The following is a 17,880-nucleotide window of genomic DNA, read 5'->3' as shown; positions in this document are numbered from 1 at the left end:
TTATCTTATATTATCTGTGGCACATGTATTGGGCTTTAGCCTCTTTTAATTTATTTGATAAGGAACTGATAAAAACTGAGCAGCAGCTGTCATAGTATACATAAATAGTTTATTATTATAATTAGGTTATTGATACTATTACTGTTGTTACTGTTATTATTATTATTATTCGGATGAGCCAATAATGTAAATCTGAGTCTGAAATGTTGGCTACAAACAGTCTGTAACTGCACTGCTGCTATTATGAATTGTTAACTTTCGGGAACTATTTGAGGCTTCCATTAGCCGCCATTGTTGGAAAAAAAAATGGAACATTAGTCAATGGAGTTGTCGCAACTCTACCTTTATATGGCTCTGGTATTGCCTTTATCTTATAACTCCTTGTCTGAGTGACTACCAGGCCTATGGTTTTTAAAAGTCAGATGTTCCCTGACAAAGACATTCGAAAATTAAGAATGTTTATTGACTTGAAAAATACACTAATTTTTGCAAACTCCCTTCATTCAACCCTTGAAGACATTACGGTCTGGTGCGCTATGTAGATCGTTTCTAGTACCACTTAATTTCTCAGAATTTAGGTCTACTAGGCCTACAATAACGTCATCACCAAATACATCTTTTATTTTTAGTTGATCAATCACAAAGAGTAGCATAGGCCTACTGTGCACAGTGCACTGACGACTGTAGCAGCCCAAGGTAACCAGTTGTTGTAGATGAGAGGCAACCCCTTGTTTCAAATAGCCTGGAACACATGTTACCTGGGTGTTGCCTACGTTATTAATTAATGGTAGCCTACAATAGTTAATTGATTCGCGTAACATATTAGTTGGCTCAAAGAGTAGGGAATCAGGATGGAGAGAGTCACGCGTGTGTTGCTTTTGCGGGATCGAATCCAGTTTAATGCTAGTTTTCAAAACATATATTTTTTTACATGTCTTTTGTCTGAGTGGCTGTAATGTAGCCGAGCGCTCATGGCGTATGAAAAGCGACTTCAAACCGCCTAAAACAACTTGTTTGTGAATGTCTGACAACTGCTGCAGCGCATGCACGCGCAAGGAAACCAGTAGGTGGAGAAACCAGAAGGCACACAACACGGGAACGATTTTAAGGCTATTTCGCATAGGCTACTCAATGGTGCTATTTCACATGCATTATAGCGACCCCCACTCACCGGGGTTAGGTGTAAGGTGTTAATAGACGATTGGCGTAGCCTACAGTGGACTAGGGCTGTCAAAATTGCTCAAAAATGACGTTTGAATATCCCCTCTAAAATAAACACATGTATTCAAATATATTGGAATATCTAGGCTATATTATTTGCGCATTATGTCAGTGACGCGCATCATGTCATCTGTTTTTAACTTTTTGTATGGTTATTGCTTGACAGGGGGGATCCCAAGCAGCTTTCAGCCATAAGGCATTTCCTAATTCACCCAACACTGATATTCAAAATGTTAAAACTCTTTCGGCATAGCCTAAGCAGTTTAATTAAATGTAATGTTAGTTGTAAACAAACGGGCTACTTGGTGAGGCTTGGCCTCACAGATGCGCTCGTGCCTTAAATGGGCCTATTAACTGACCGCCCGATTCACGTTGGCTGGGGGGCAGGGGGGGCCATCAGACATTTGTTCCCAAGGGTCTATGAATTGTTAATCCGGCCCTGCCCCCAACGAACGCCAACTTTCCACCTCTGAGACAGCTTAAAAGAAGTCTAGAGGACTCCTAACTCACTAAGACCTACTTACTGTAGGCTGCGCAAACCACAGGCCTTTTTTTTGGGCAAGCCTGCATTCGAGGCAGGCCTTCTGTTGAAGAATTTTATATAAATCCTGCGCTAACAGTAATCCTCCTACCCCCCGCTACCACAGCTGTGGAGAGTGTGGCATGCTCACGCTTTATGTCTCCTTCTTGCAAACTAGGCCTATAGCCCAACCATTTACGTCTTCAAAAAATAACAACTTGCCAGGTATGCCTTCATATCTTTGGGCTTCATTCAGCATTTTGTTCTTCCACTGGAAATGACTCTTCTACATTTGCTGCCTGCTGCATCCTTTCTGTTTGTATTGTTTAGAAAATGTTTGACGTCTTGAGTTAATGCATTAAACATTGTTTGCTGGTAACCAGCCACAAATAGCCTACAGATTCTTGCGTGCGTACATTCTCTATTCTCTCCAAAATGTGCCCGTTCTATAGGCTGGCCAAGTGCGTAATTCTGCGGCATAAAGCAGATGTATTTGTTTATTGTACATAAAAATAAAAATAACCTGTCAAGCAGTCAATTGACTACATCAATAAGTAGGGCAAATTACGAAACCAAAACGTGGGTCATAGTTGTCTAAGCCTCTGCTGTGAGGCCAAACCCATGAAAAAAGACGCACTGATATCTGCAATAGAGTTTTTTTTGGCGAAACAAGCTCACAGCCGAACGAGTCATAGCACTGATGGGAGAGGCAACTGGCATGTGATCTCCCCATGGGCCAATGGATGTACAAGTTTTCTCCTGTGCTATACGATATTTAATCCAGTGTTTTGTCAAGTTGCAAAATGCTATTCGTTTTAACGAATTTTTATGATAGTACCCTATACAAAAAGTACTTCATACTATCTTAATTGCTTTAAACTCAATACTTGACCAATGGCTATTGCATCTGTCTATTGAAAGTGAAAATGTGGCATGTGATCTACTGTGTAGGCTTCATAAAATAAAATAAACAGATTGCTAATGGCCTACAAGCTGATCTGGGGTGTGTTTCCAGTACAACTACGGAGGTTAGCTTTTTACTAACAGGATGCATCGTTCAACTAACCAACATGTAAGTTACGACTGTTTCCCAAAACGGTCGTACTTACATTGTACTGTAAGTTTGGACCATGATAGTTTCCAAACTTCAGTAGTCTGGACTAAGGTAGTTATTGACGTTTAGTAGCACGTGAACGGGCACCTGCACATACTTCTGTGGCGCATTGCGTTGAGGCCGGCAGATGACAGCCGCCGTTGCACAGCAGTTACCAGTCCCCTGTCCAAGAGTTCGAATCTGGGTTAAGAATTTGACAACAATATTGACATCGTTGTTTACTTAAGTTTATCTTTTGTGCAGATCATATTATCAAAATCAGAATCAGCCTTCTTGGCTTGGTTTGCGTAAACTAACAAGCCCCCCCCCCTCCATGAAAATCAAAGGCTACATATTCTCAGCTGACTCGTCAAAAAGTGCGCACCACCTTATTATTATCTGCAGGTGTGTGACTTTTACTTACGTGCACATGGCTGCAAATTGACTTTTAATGTATAATACATACATTAAAAGTCAATTTGCCTTAGGCATTTTAAAATATGGATGTATGGTGGTTAGAAGTGTAAATATCAAATAGAAACCTAAATATATTTATAATTATTAATTTGCAAACAAATAACTGGCGTCAGTGACGTCTTTGACATGAAGATCCCTGGAACTATGCTTCTACTAGCATTCTACCACAGGTCGAGAGGTGTAGTTGTAACTACACAACTTTACGATAGTGGTTGCGAACGTTCGTTGCTACTATGGTTTTGGGAAACACTAACGTAGTGTAACGATGCATTGGACTATGTAAGTTCCAAATATGAATGTAATTCTGCGGCATATTGTACAGAAAAATAAAAATGACATGTCAAACAGTCAATTGACTACATTGCAGTCAAGAAGTAGGGCAAATTAATTTACGAAACCAAAACGTGGGTCATACTGTAGTTGTCTAAGCCTCTATAGCGTAGCCTGTTAAAAACGTCGCAGAAGCCTACCCAAGGCTACAGATTAATTCTGAACAGTTATTTCTCTACTGGCTCAATTATCACACCACTGTTTTGATTGGCTTAGTTGCGTTACCCCAACACTGACAATAATGTAGACAGCAAATTTCGATTTCGATTTTCGTTACCACTGTGTAGTCAAGCCTTAAGCCATACCCAAGTAGCCTAAATCGAGGTAAATCGAGCTTTTTCAGAAGGGGCGGCAGGCAGAGCGATGTACAGTGGCAGAGCGACGCACAGTGGCTGAAAGTGGTACTAAAGCTTCACGCAGCTTCACGCCTCGTAATGCGCGACTGAAGTGGCCATTTGAAAGCGATGCCCACTGTATGTAGTAAGAATGTTTAGGTTACTGTCTCTGCGTAAGTAAATGATAATAAAGGCTTTAGCAAAGGTATATATAAGTATATAAGTATAAGTATAAACTCTTTTTGATCCCATGAGGGAAATTTGGTCTCTGCATTTATCCCAATCCGTGAATTAGTGAAACACACTCAGCACACAGTGAACACACAATGAGGTGAAGCACACACTAATCCCGGCGCAGTGAGCTGCCTGCAACAACAGCGGCGCTCGGGGAGCAGTGAGGCGTTAGGTGCCTTGCTCAAGGGCACTTCAGCCGTGCCTACTGGTCGGGGTTCGAACCGGAAACCCTCCGGTTACAAGTCCGAAGCGCTAGCCAGTAGGCCACGGCTGCCCCCAGGTATGTTAGTGTGGGGAGAGTGTTTGCTGCAGCTACTATGCAATTTTAGTTAATCTAATTAGTGTCGCGATGTTAGGCAAAAGCTGGATATGGGCATGTCCTGCAACAAACTTCCAGAGGCTGGCGATTTTGATCAGGGTCTTTGACTTCTAATGGAAACGCAAGGACTGAGAGGATCGAGTGAGGGCATGTTCCTGCCTCCTAGGTATTACCCCAAACGCTCTCTTTTATCTATCTATATATCTATCTATCTATCTATCAATGGAAATGAGCCTATATTTATTCTCACAAGCTTTTAATTAGGCTTTTAAGGCTTAAGTAATTTAAACAATTAAATTACTTAAGCCTTAAAAGCTTATATATAAAGTTGCATTAGTCAAATGCATCATGGAACAAGGAAAAAACATATATAAGTCGCACCGGACTATAAGTCGCATATTTAGAAATGTATTTCACAAAATCCAAAAACAGAGACTATGTAACTGGGCATTTAAAGCAACACCAAAGAACTTTCCCTCTGTCGCACGCACGCTATTTGTTTATCCAGCACCGGCTTTGCAAATAACAATGTCTACAGACAAGGTAGAATATGTTGCATGATTTATGAAAGTACGATGTACGATGCATCAAACGCAAGTCAAATTTGTAGTTTCTTATGTCTCATTCCATCGAACTACAGATCCGCTACCCGATCTGGCAAACTTACATAGTGCGGTTATAGCCGATAGAGGGCTGCGAAGCGAATGCAGAAGTGCCGTTCACCCTGTTACAAGCTGATGAACCACTGAAACGATTTTGGAAACATTATTTTAAGGTACAAAAACCTCTTTGGTGTTGCTTTAATTGTTTGAGCACCCACCGATGGAAACATAAATCGGCACCTATGATGAATGGTACTTCAAGTATGTGTTATTTTAGATAGATTGCTGCTGGGCTATATGTCTTTGTTCATATCTGTTAACAACTCATTGCCGTCATGGTGAAGCGCGTATCTCGCGGTTATGGAAATAGCATGCACCATATAGTGTCCCGCCATATATTTAGCATTATAGGCTGTTTTGCATCCATTACAAACAAACATGCAATGTGAACGTCTGGGATTGAAGAGAGCACTAAATGCTCAAACCTTTAAATGAAAAACACTCTTTAATAATCAAAAAAATAAACCGCTAATGAAGTAAACTTGTGACCATCAAAAATCGTTTATCGCCTGTAACTCTGTGATAACAGGATGTAACAGGAAGGCTGAGCAACGGAGGTTAATATGCTCTATATTTTGTTCAAATGATGTCTGTCTATCATTGTTGCACTCGGAGAAAACCGGAATGTTTCATTCGCCCCCCGTTTCTTCTACGGCTGCAAACGGGATTCACTCGCAGTTAACCAAATATTTCTTTATTAGGGCAGGGCAGGCATATTTCTGGCTATTAAATTATTTCTAAACCAGTCTGCTAAAGTCTGTAGTGAAGTCTGTGTAGGGTTTTCCAGGCTCCATTTCTTTTTACGAGACACCCTGCTCACCAGAGCCATCTGGCGGTTGTTTGGGTTGTTGCAGCGTCGTTGCAGCGTCACTGGAGAAATGTGATCCCGCGTGAGGTCACGTGCGAACCTTGAGGGAAGCTGGCCAATTTAAAGTAATGCCCACTGTAGATACGCACATGTGTTTCAGGCATAGCGCAAGCACTAATCTCTGACTTACAGCGAAGCTACACCAGGCGCGTAACTGAAGCGCTTCGTTCGCGACGCTTAAAATCCATTTTAGATGAATGGTCTATTTTTTTCGAACATACGCACCGCTATCACATCTGGTGTAGCTTCGCTGTAAGTCAGAGATTAGTGCTTGCGCTATCATTGATGATAGTGGAAGCTAAATGTTGCAGCAGACGCAACACGAACAGAAAGCTTCAGTTAGGTGCCTGGTAGCTCAGCCCTGAAAATGCAGAGAACTTATGCATTTGAGAGCGCTCTCTCGCGGCTAGATGGTAATGTTTCATGTAGGGTTCATGTCAGTTAATATGAATTAACATTTAAAAACATGTTCTATTATATATTTTTCATATATAAGTCGCACCTGACTATAAGTCGCAGACCAGCCAAACTATGAAAATAAGTGTGACTTATAGTCCGGAAAATACAGTATGTATATATATATATATATATATATATATATATATATATATATATATATATATATATATATATATATATATACATATTATATTATATATATATTAAAAATAATGATCATTATTTTTTTTTTATATTTTTTTAAGTATTTAACATTTTTTAATTCACTTTTATTCACTGGTTATTAAACTGTATGTATTTTAATCTCCCATATTTTAATGTCAATCTAATCTTAATTGTTTAGTCATGGCTGGTTGCCATGGCGCCGGCGCGTTCGGACGCCTTTTTGGTTGCTCCGCCTAATTTGTGCTTATATTTACTCTTTTACCTTTTATTAACCCCTAATTTTTTGCACTTTTCCACTGCACTGATTACGTATGATGGCGTTACACTCCGAAACATCGGAAATGAATTGCCTTTTTTGTTTCGGGATGTTTTAATCGACGATTCTACCTGGCCGACTGAGATTCTCTGAGATCATGGAACCATGGAGACGCATCTCGGCGCAGAAGGAAAAAACACCGGGGAAAACGAGCCGGGGCCCGTAACAGATTGAGCCAACACAGATGTTGCGGTTTCAGAATTGCAAGAAGTGTTAAATAGACAACAACACACGCACCCTGAAGCTGCGCTTATTGTGGCCGGTGATTTCAATCAAGTACATCTGAACCGGTCCATGCCTGAATTTATTCAACACATTCACTTCCCTACACGTGGTGATAACACACTGGATCACTGCTACACACAGTTCAAGAACAGTTACAAAGCTAAGTCTCTACCAGCTTTCGGAAAATCAGATCATGCCGCTGTTTTCCTACTGCCTATGTACAAACAGAGAAGTCAGAGGGATCCCCTAGTGACGAAGGAGGTCAAGCGCTGGACTGACCAATCGGAAGCCAGGCTACAGGACGCCCTTAGCAACGTTGACTGGGAGATGTTCAAGACGAACTCTGCTGACATCAATGAGTTTACAGAAGTATCATTGAGTTACATCAATATGCTAACTGATTCCATCATCCCAACTGTAAAGATCCGAAGCTTCCCTAATCAGAAGCCATGGGTGGATAGAGAAGTGAGAACGGCATTAAAGACACGCACCATGACTTATAATGCTGGGCTTATTTCAGGGGATATGACGGATTACAAAGCAGCATCTTTTAGTTTACGTAGAGCTATTAAAGATGCTAAGCGGCGCTATAGAGACAAAGTTGAAGCTGATTTCTTGGAGGGTGATCCAGCACGAGTGTCCCAGCGGGCACCGTGATGTCAATTTGATGTCAAGAATTAGTCAAGGTTTTGACCACCATGTTGAGCATCTATAATTTCATACTATTTTAGCATTACAAGCTATGGCTTGCTTGTGTTTGTAAAGAGGTCCAACAAGGGATCAATCTAACATGTAGTCACTGGTCTATAAAACTTGGGTCAATATGATTGATGTTAAATCAACGTTGATTTGATATCAAGCAAAAGGGCGTCAAAATGATATGGAATTGACGTCATTGAATTGACCACCATATGAGAACCAATAATGTTAATAATCATAATAGTAGTAATAATAGCCCACTACGCTAATGTTACTATTGTTTTGACACTTCTACCAATCAGTCTGGTAATATAACAGACTAAAATGCCAACAGTAATCATTTTCACGATTGTTTTTAACGGATGCTTATCGCCACTTGATAAGCGCATGCGCACACACAGCAATTCCCATCCCCCACCCCTGATCAAATTCAAATTCGCGTAGCACTCTAGAATCTTTGCTGAGTTTGCTCCTTTTCAACTGCAGTGCCAGTCACCAGTGACTTCAACCGTCACTTTTCTGTCATGCCTCTGACTGAATGTGTAAGCTGTTCAAACTCTGCCGACATCATATCCCAGGTAAGAATTACAGTACTTTTGTATGCCAATTGAAAACGTGAATTTATTCGAAATAATATATTGTTTTCATAATGAAATGTTAATCAAAGCCGTTAGTCATGTTTAGAATTAGCTAGTGAGCTAACGCTAGCGATGTTAGCTGTTAATGTTAACTTTTCCAGTAACTAGCTGACTAACTAACTAACTTCTGGAATATCTGTTTGTTTGAAGTTTTTCTGTTTGTTAGTTTTAGAATGAAATATCAGGCGCAAGTAAGTTAGCTAACGTTATACATTTAAAGTAACGTTAGCTACATTTAAAGTGGCTGTTACCATGCAGGCTAGCAGACACAGATGAAAGTTGTTAACTTTAGAATTAATAACGGTTAACGTTACCTTGCGAACTTCCATGGGACATAGGTAGGTCACATTATTTAAACTTAATACATGTAGTGCTAGTGTTGATACATAATATACATGTAGTGTTGCTATAACTGCAAAGAGGTCCAGTATGAATTAAAGGGGACATATTATGCAAATTTCACTTTTTGCATCCTTTTGTACCTCCATTTGGGTCTCTACTGCTCCTAACAACACTCCACGCGTGCCAAAAAGCCATCCATCCGTTTTCTGTGAGTCAGTTGAACGATTTTGGTGTCAGGAATCATAGGCTTTTATGAGCCATTTTCTGGCTCCCTTAACCTGACGTCAAAATAAGGGAATTTGCATAGAACCACCCTGGCGCCACCCCTCACCTCTCAACCCCCATATAGCCCCACCCACCCAATTAGTTGAAGATCCGCCATTAGTTTGCTGGTTTAACGAGCACGGACACCAAGCGCAATGACTACAAGCAAGAGCAAGTCACACATGAAGTGTTGTGTTGTTGGCTGCACAGATCAACACAAATCCTTGCACTTTCTCTCAGCCAAAGACGACAGAAGAACCGAGTGGCTCCACTTCATTTTCGATGGCCATGTTCCAGCAACAGTCGGGAAAAAATTTGTGGTGTGCACGAACCACTTCAAGGCAGACTGCTTTGAAAACGTAGGACAGTACACTGCAGGATTAGCCATCAAACTTCGTTTGACAGAGGGATCTGTACCTACTGTTCGTGGCAAGTCACAAGACGAGAGACATGTAAGTACTTTCAAATAATGACTTTTGTGTTTCTATCGCAGTTAAGCATGAACTAACGTTAGGCTGTTTGTGTTTTGCCATTTAGCACAAGCTAACGCAAACATTACGGCTAACTTTAGCCCTGCATCTGCTTGGAGTGAGCATTTCCTCCATTCCAAATTGCAAATGCAGCACACAGCCGATCGAGTCATATTTGACAATCCCAGTCAATAATATCTGAAAGTAATGATTGTTAAAATGTTGTCTAGAAGCTAGACCTCCATTAAATATTGTCATGTTATTCACAATAGAGCATCACAGTCCCGCCCACAGGAGTTTCCGGAAGTAAGAATTCAATGCAATTTCTCCATTGACAATTCTGGTATAAGCCATAAAAACTTAACTGCACATGGTAGACTCAAAACCAGCTACGGCTGTACTAAGCGATTGTGTATGCTCATATAGACGCCAAAAGTTCACGGGGCACTAACCTTGTTTTGAGATAAATGTCTTTTATTCGCGATGTCTTGGATAAGTACTTCATTACCCACAATCCTGAACAATCCCACAATCCCACAGTGATGCCTCTGATTGGTGGAAAGGCCATTAAGGTCATAGTTCTTAATGTGAATAAAAACTTTCTAGACGAACATTGGTACTTGTATCAACAAGGATTGTGGTTTATATATCACACGAACTTAGTTAGGGCCAATACACCATCAAATAGAACACTGGAAATGCTAGTTTGAACACTTAACTTTTCAGTTAGCCGACAGGCTAATCATTAGCCTTTCAGACATTAGAATGTCATTATAATGCTGCTAACATTAGCCTACATGCTGCAACACAGGTATGAAATATATTATGTTTTATTGACCTTGTTGTTTCTATGAATATGAATTGTTGTTTATATGAAACATCAACTTAGTCGAGGCATAAAAAGCCCTGTATATCCCCATTAAGTACTTAAACCTTTGAACTAGCTAGCTACTAGCTGATAGCACAGGCTGGATGCTACCACCGGCTAGACACTGCAGTAAAATGGTTAGCAAACCGTCCATGCCCCCGTAAATATTTCACTGTTTCAAGGACGAAATCAAGAGTGTCCAAAGGGGTGAAAACCACTTTAAATCGGGTCACATTATTGACTTGTGTGTCGAGGGTCAGCTTGTGGGTTTTGTAAGGGCCAGCATGAGGGAAAAGACCTATCAAACCTACGAAGTTGTGTGGTGAGTTTTGCAGGGAGGTTGGTAATGCTAGTTAACATTAGCTAGGCTACTGTAGCCTTCATACTGTACGAGCCATATCATCAATCATTAACCTAGAAATACTTCTTCGTACATTTAATGAACATTTTGTGTAATAATTCACAGCTAGTTAATAAACTGAATATGGTGGTCCAAGAGCAGACCATGCACCGGTCCATGCATCAGGATGGCAGTCAGATATGAAGCACTGCACAATGTTGCTAACGTTAACGTTAACCGGTTTCACACACACAATATAAAATACACGATGGTAAATATAACATTCAATACCAAAACACTATTATTTACACGATTACTCCTGAAATAACTGCTATTAACTATATAAAAATCATTGTTTGGAGGAAAGGGTTCGCATGCTGTGGCCGGTTGGAAACATGGTTGGAAGTGATTTCGCGCTGGTTCGTGCTGCTTATATATTTTTCAGTGAGGCGCGGTGGTTTATGGGATGAGTAGTTCCTTCGCTCGGAAATAAAAATATGTACACAGTCTTGTACCTTTGACTTTTTTTGGACTTTCTCTTCGTTTTTTCACTCGAAATGATATGTTGTATGCTTATGAGTTACGCCGTAGCTGATTATCCTAAGACATGCTCTAAAACTCTTTAGATACGGATTTTTCCAAAACGTCAATGGGAGAAATGAATGGGAAATTTACTTCCGGAAACTAAGCTCTCTCGGAGGAGTGGCGGGACTGTGATGCTCTATGGAGGCCACCGACAGCTAAAAGCCCTTAGTATAAGCTAATGTTAGCGATTGTAGCCTCACTTTATAACGTTATTCAGTGTTTGCACATTTCCCCTATAGCTCTATTTCAGTTAAGATGCAGGGTTTGTCACAATTTGTAGTCGTTTTGTCCTTACTGATGATGAGCTAGATATGGTCATGTTATCTACAATGAAGGTGGCCAGTAAAAACTCTTAGTCTAGGCTAATGTTTGAGATATATTACTGACAAGAAGTTGTAGGCTCAGTTTTTAGCTCAAAGTAACCGTGCATTTCATGTACAAGGGTTTGTCACAATTGGTACTCATGGTGAAACAATATGACTGATGAGTGTATGCTCTGATAAGATGAAATTCTGATAAGATGAAATTCAAGACCTCAAGAAGCTATACGTTTTATCAGTCTTTAGGCTTTGTAGCTGCTGAATGCAAGCTTTTTGTCAGAATTTGAGCATGAATTGTTGTACTGTACCCATGCAATGTATCAAAATGTTACTCATCTCTCTGCTCTCATCCCTCTTCTCTTTCCTCCTACAGGCTTGCACTTCACAGTTTCCGGCAACAAGAGAAATTGGTTGTCAAACAGATCACCCAGAGATTCTGAAACGTACTGTTGGTACACAGCTCTCTCTGCGGACTCTTCAGCCTCACTTCAGAAGTGAAGGTACAAAGTATGATCTCTCACAAATGTTTCTGATAAGGTTAAGCCTCTAGCTGTTACCTCAGTATTGTCATTTGTTTGTACCCAATTATGTACCATCACTTGTTGCGTTTTATTTCTTTATTTATTAATTTACAGAGATATGCCATCTACTCTAATCCATGAAGTGAGTAAATATATAGTTTACGAGACCTGCATCATGGAGCTGTTCAAGGTGTGTCCTGTGTGCAAGCATCCGTGCACCATTCAAACGAGACGGCTCGGGACATTCATCTCCGTGGTGCAGCAGTGCCCCCATTGTGAGTACCGCCGAACCTGGGACAGCCAACCCCTACTCAACAACACACCAGCTGGCAATGTTCAGCTCTCTGTGGCAGTTTATGTGAGTGGAGCCTCATTCTTTAAAATTCAAAGGGTAAGTGAATTTGCTCATAGTTGTTGAATAAAGCATGAAATGATAAATAATACAGAGGTAGTGCCAGCTTTAGGTGCAATTACATGAATGTTTTCAACAACCCTTTTCTTTCCAATCTCTGTTTACTATTAGGTCTTTAGGGCTATGCACCTACAAGTGTACTTTTCCTGCTGCTCCGCCTTAGTAGGGAAAATGCCATAATTGGTGGCGACATGAGGGCTGACTCTCCAGGTATTTGAATATGTGAAGCACAACAATTACTATGTAATGACGTGCCTTAGGTTACTTTTTACTATATAAACTATATTACTATGTAAATGTTTTCAAAGGCCACTCCGCAAAATTTGGTAGCTACACCGTGATGGACCTGAAAACCAACACCGTGATTGATGTTCAGTTGGTCCAGGTGAGTGGGAATGAATTATACTGTAAGAAGCTTTTATTTGCCCATGTGGCACCTGCTACGTATAGACACATGCATCTGATTTGTTTTCATAGAGCAACGAGGTAGGCGGTAGCTACCACATGGAGAAGGAGGGCCTGAAGAGAAGCCTTGCATTGTTGAACGGGCGCAAGGTGACCCTTGACTGTATAGTGACAGACCGACACCCGCAGATACAAAAGTTCCTGAGGGAAGCTGGCATCAACCAGTACTATGACGTCTGGCACATGGAAAAAGGTGTTTAAACATGCAATAGTCCACCCCCTCCTAAAAAAGACAAAACGTGAAAACACTGGCCTGAATAATTGCGAAATAGCTTTTTCTTTCTAGAATTATAGAAAAAGCTGCCTTTGAACTACTTCAATCTTTTTATCTGACAATTAGATATTAGACCTGCGGCATGTTATAGTTATGATCTGAAAGAGTTGAGGATCAAAAGTGAAAATGTTTTTTGAATTCCAGGACTTTCAAAACAGCTGGAGAAGATCAGCAAAATAAAAGACTGCCAGAAGCTGAAGAAGTGGATGCGGGCCATAAGAAATCACATTTACTGGACTGCGGCAACATCTACGTCAGGACCAGAGAGGGTGGCAAAATGGACCTCCATCCTCAACCATGTCCGGGACGTCCACACCCACGAGGACTCCAATTTCCCAGCCTGTCTGCATCCAGTTCGCAAAACCCGCGACAAGAACAAATGGCTGACAACAGGTATCTTTTGTTATGTATAGGAAATCACTTCAAACACATTGTACAAGTCCTTTATAGTTGACAATCAGAACTAGTGTATTGGAAGTCAGTCATATGGATTCAACTAATTTGGTTATATTGGCCCATTGCAACTGTTGGCATATCATGGTTTTGTGATAGAACAACAATGTTTTTTGTCTGTTGTAGGAACTCCAGCGTTCTACCAGCTGGAGAAGGTGCTGAGTGGCAAAAGAGTCCTCAAGGACATTGCTAAGCTTAGCCCCCACCACCAGACCTCATCATTAGAGTAATTTCACAGTGTGATCTTGCAATTTGCTCCAAAAAATGTGGTGTTTCCTTTCCTTGGGATGCTTTGCAGGTAACGGGAACTTAGATTGCACAGATGGTAATGCTACATGCATGCCATTATTTTCATGTTTGGTTTTCTCTTTACTGCGCAAGACTTTACCTGGCTGCTCTGCATTACAATCAGAATGCTGCACGAGACCAGGCCACCTCATCCTCTGGGGACCCTCTCTACAGGATGCATTTCCCAAAGTACAGGAAGGGAGAGTGCAGGGTGAAACCCATCAAAACTGAGACAACATTCCGTAAGTTACATAATTTTTTATTTATCAACAATAAAAGATCTGTTCATTATGTATGCTATTGCACTATAGTGGCTTTACAATGAACAAAACAATAAATAAATGTACAATGAAATACTTTACAAACTATGTACATAGTTACAGAAGTGTTTGTGAAATATTGCACAGGGTATGTGGAACACTTGATGGACTTCATCATGGGCGAGGTCTTTATGGACCCAGAAGCATACAGGGAGGAATAAGCATTCCTCCGGACCTGTCCTCAGAGTTTGAGCACCCAGAGAAGGAGGAGGTGATCGCCAACTACGTTTCTCGCTTCAATCCAGGGGAGGCAGTTTGAAGCCCACGTATTGTCCTTGGCTGTCTCCCGACGAACACGCAGGACCACACATGACGGATTGACGACCCTTATTCTGCGTCCAAGGAAACCCCAACACCAACTGACAAAGCTCCTGTAGGCAAGATACCTGTAACGACTAAAAAAAACATTGCATTAGTTAGCAGGTTACATAATCTGTCAGTTCTGTCAAAAATGCAAAGTTCAATTGTCATATTTCAAGGAAATATGTTTTATTTCTGTTTTCTGTAATAAATATATTTTGTAATGTCTTATGTGTGTATGTTTGATACCTGCTGAATTTGCAGACAATAGCCATACATAAAAAGAAAGACAACAACAATTGGGGCATGTGTTGGTGTGTTAGTGAACAAAGACTAACATCTGCTTTTGCTGATGAAAACGGTAGCCTGTCACTTCTCATGAACACTGGGAAAAACTAATAAGTAGCCTAATAAATAACACGTACTGCTCTATTCCCCGGAGCCGTAAGGCCCCATGGTCAGCTCTGTAGATGTTCAGTGCGTTCTGAAGAGAATAAACATTCAGGCACACCGGGTATAAACATGGATGATCAATTATGCATTGAGGGATCTCCTCCAGCTGCTGCAGACGTTGTGTGATCTATAATGGTAAGGTAAGGTGAGTGCTATGCTAGCACAGTCGCTAGCATTATTCGTAAATGAGTGAGTAATATGGCATACTCGCTAGCTCATTTGTAAATAAGTTAGTAACACGGTGACATATCTACAGGCCTTTCTGTAGCTTAGAAATGTTACCTGTGGAATCTCCTGGCAGCATATACTCTGCCTCAGTTGGCATTGCCCCACAATTTCCACACGCACACCTATATAATTAATAATATAAGCTAATCAAGTGCTGTGAATCTAGTGAAGTTTTTAAATGCAAGCAAATGTTAAATATTGTAAAAAGACTGGCTTTATGTCACTAAAAATTACATTACGTTTACTTCGTAACAGGCTGAAAAGGGTCAAGGCTAATAGCCAAGCCTAATGACACGTAGCACAGATGGAGGATAAATACATTGATTTAAAAAGTTAACAAACCATTCAGCAACTGCTTGCAGCATTCGTGGAGGTGTTTCTGCAGGTGGCTCCTCTTCATCTTGATCTGGGTCAGACTCTGGGTCGAACATGTTGGGCTGGAGTGCGCCTCTGTAATCCGTCATTTTCACCCGAGCAGTGGAGGTTTTCACGTGAAGAAAACGAGCAGCGTAAACATCTGACAGGTGGGGCGTGGCCAGCAATAGCTTATTTGCATAAAAGTGACGGAGCCCTAAAACGGCTCATTCTGAAAGGGACTGAAGCTGGCAAGAATTAGGCTGCAGAGATCTCTTTATGTGAGATTTATTTTGTGCAAAAAACTTTATGAACATGTTTTGTATGGCCCATAGACCTATTCTAACTTGTTTAAAAAGAGGTATAATATGTCTCCTTTAAGTAATATATCAGTTATCTACCCACTGATTTACCTGTCATTTAATGGATGTGTGATGGGTGGGTGGATGTGTGATGGGTGGGTGGCACCTCAATATCATGCCTACAAGTAAAGGGATCTTTAGTTTGTGAAGGGTAGTGTTAGGCTACATGTTCTTCATTTCATAGCCCTTATTTGCCCCTTGTTTGATGTACCTGACTTGCTCTGAGGCATGTGTTAAGATGCATATGAGTGTAGTAGCTTCAGTGATGGTCTTTTCATGTTCTGTGTGTTTTGCAGCGTATTAATCTTAGTCTCCCTCTGTTCCCTCTGTTTGCAGGTGGTGTGTTGTGAGGACTGAGTGCATTCTGGAATATTCCAAATGTGTGCCACATCCAAGCTCGTAAGAGAGTTCTCTCACCAGGTAAAGACACAAACACACCCACAAAGTTATTTTGAAGTATTAAAAAACATTGTTGTTTTAGAATTTTCGAACGAAATTGTTGGTAATTAGCACGTTTACGAGTATAGTTTACATTCCGGTATGATGGCAGAAGTGTCTTTGTGTACTGTGGGCCAAAACTATACTATTTAGCATGGTTGTGCACAATGTGCAGCTACTTCAAATACTGTAAGTATTGTAATTTATCTAACACTACCGTTATGCGTGGGAAAAAAGTGGAGGTGGGGGTGGGGCGGGGATTGCATGGAAGGAGATGCATGCTATTTCAAGAGTTGGACACCCATTCACTTTACTTTTTTAGCACAGTTAATTTGGACTAAATGCATGAGTTTTTCGTTTTTTTTTTTTTTACATGGGTTCCTCTGAATTCTCCATCAAAAACTATACAATAAACTCATATGTTTGTTCAGTCTCTCTCAAATTTGAAGGGTTTGTTACATAAACCATATATTTTATGCATAAAAGGTAAAAACTACTGCTAACGTAACGTTAATTTACCCACTGCATTACAGATATTGGTTTGTACCATCACTGTATTCAAGAGTTCGATGATGGAGAAAGTGAACTTGAGATAAGTATAAGTATAAGTATATATACTCTTTTGATCCCGTAAGGGAAATTTGGTCTCTGCATTTATCCCAATCCGTGAATTAGTGACACACACACAGCACACACATACAGCACACACACAGTGAGGTGAAGCACACACTAATAACGGCGCAGTGAGCTGCCTGCATCAACAGCGGCGCTCGGGGAGCAGTGAGGGGTTAGGTGCCTTGCTCAAGGGCACTTCAGCCGTGCCTACTGGTCGGGGTTCGAACCGGCAACCCTTCGGTTACAGGTCCGAAGTACTAACCAGTAAGCCATGGCTGCCCCCTGAGACTCAAGCATCTCCCCATCGGGGAATCGAACCCCGGTCTCCCGCGTGACAGGCGGGAGATGACACCTATCAAAGATTGTAGCCTTTCCCGAAATAGTCACGCTGCCCCTCCATTTCAATTGTTGATGCGCCGAAAGTAGACCTATCAAGTGTAACTCTCTGAAGACATCCTTAACTTGTGGGTGTTGGAATTGTTGCTAGGTAGTTCATTTAAGTTCACTCAAAATGTCAGGCCGATTGTATGGTGTGTGTGTCCCGTCACTGCTATGGCGCGTTTACATATGGCGCGTTTACATGTTATCTGTCGCTGCCAGCACGTTCTATACTCAGCGTCGTCCATCCTTGCAAATAGGTTCAAGTG

The 17,880-nt window shown here is 41.0% G+C and overlaps 2 protein-coding genes across 4 annotated transcripts in view; one reads left to right on the top strand and one right to left on the bottom strand.

Annotated features, from left to right (window-relative positions):
- The window catches only part of dock3 (dedicator of cytokinesis 3), an 835,931-nt gene that overhangs the window by 337,257 nt on the left and 480,794 nt on the right, over positions 1–17,880 (bottom strand).
- LOC143103988 (uncharacterized) lies at positions 11,931–15,094 on the top strand. Of its 3 annotated transcripts, none has more exons than XM_076267893.1 (9): positions 11,931–12,250; positions 12,386–12,662; positions 12,795–12,893; positions 12,992–13,068; positions 13,161–13,341; positions 13,567–13,815; positions 14,002–14,173; positions 14,257–14,405; positions 14,669–15,094. In XM_076267893.1, exons 3-7 carry the CDS (start codon positions 12,875–12,877, stop codon positions 14,103–14,105), a joined length of 630 nt encoding a protein of 209 aa, XP_076124008.1. In that variant the 5' UTR covers positions 11,931–12,250; positions 12,386–12,662; positions 12,795–12,874; the 3' UTR covers positions 14,106–14,173; positions 14,257–14,405; positions 14,669–15,094. The 3 variants fall into 3 exon arrangements, with proteins under 3 accessions (XP_076124008.1, XP_076124007.1, XP_076124009.1); XM_076267892.1 differs by lacking the exon at positions 14,669–15,094 and adding an exon at positions 14,571–14,636; XM_076267894.1 differs by lacking the exons at positions 12,992–13,068; positions 14,669–15,094 and adding an exon at positions 14,571–14,636.

Source organism: Alosa pseudoharengus, unplaced genomic scaffold (assembly GCF_046254945.1).
Source record: "Alosa pseudoharengus isolate Yale_2024_CS ecotype anadromous, Long Island Sound unplaced genomic scaffold, YU_APseudo_1.1 YU_APseudo_1.1_scf_5, whole genome shotgun sequence".
Lineage (NCBI taxonomy): Eukaryota > Metazoa > Chordata > Actinopteri > Clupeiformes > Clupeidae > Alosa > Alosa pseudoharengus.
This window is presented reverse-complemented; position numbering and strand designations above follow the sequence as displayed.

What these genes read in the sequence shown, in the direction of transcription:
- LOC143103988 (XM_076267893.1), top strand. An exon ending in TTGATGTTCAGTTGGTCCAG is followed by an intron (nt 13,069 to 13,160) that starts GTGAGTGGGAAT and finishes TTGTTTTCATAG; the next exon opens with AGCAACGAGGTAGGCGGTAG. An exon ending in CGTCTGGCACATGGAAAAAG is followed by an intron (nt 13,342 to 13,566) that starts GTGTTTAAACAT and finishes TTTGAATTCCAG; the next exon opens with GACTTTCAAAACAGCTGGAG.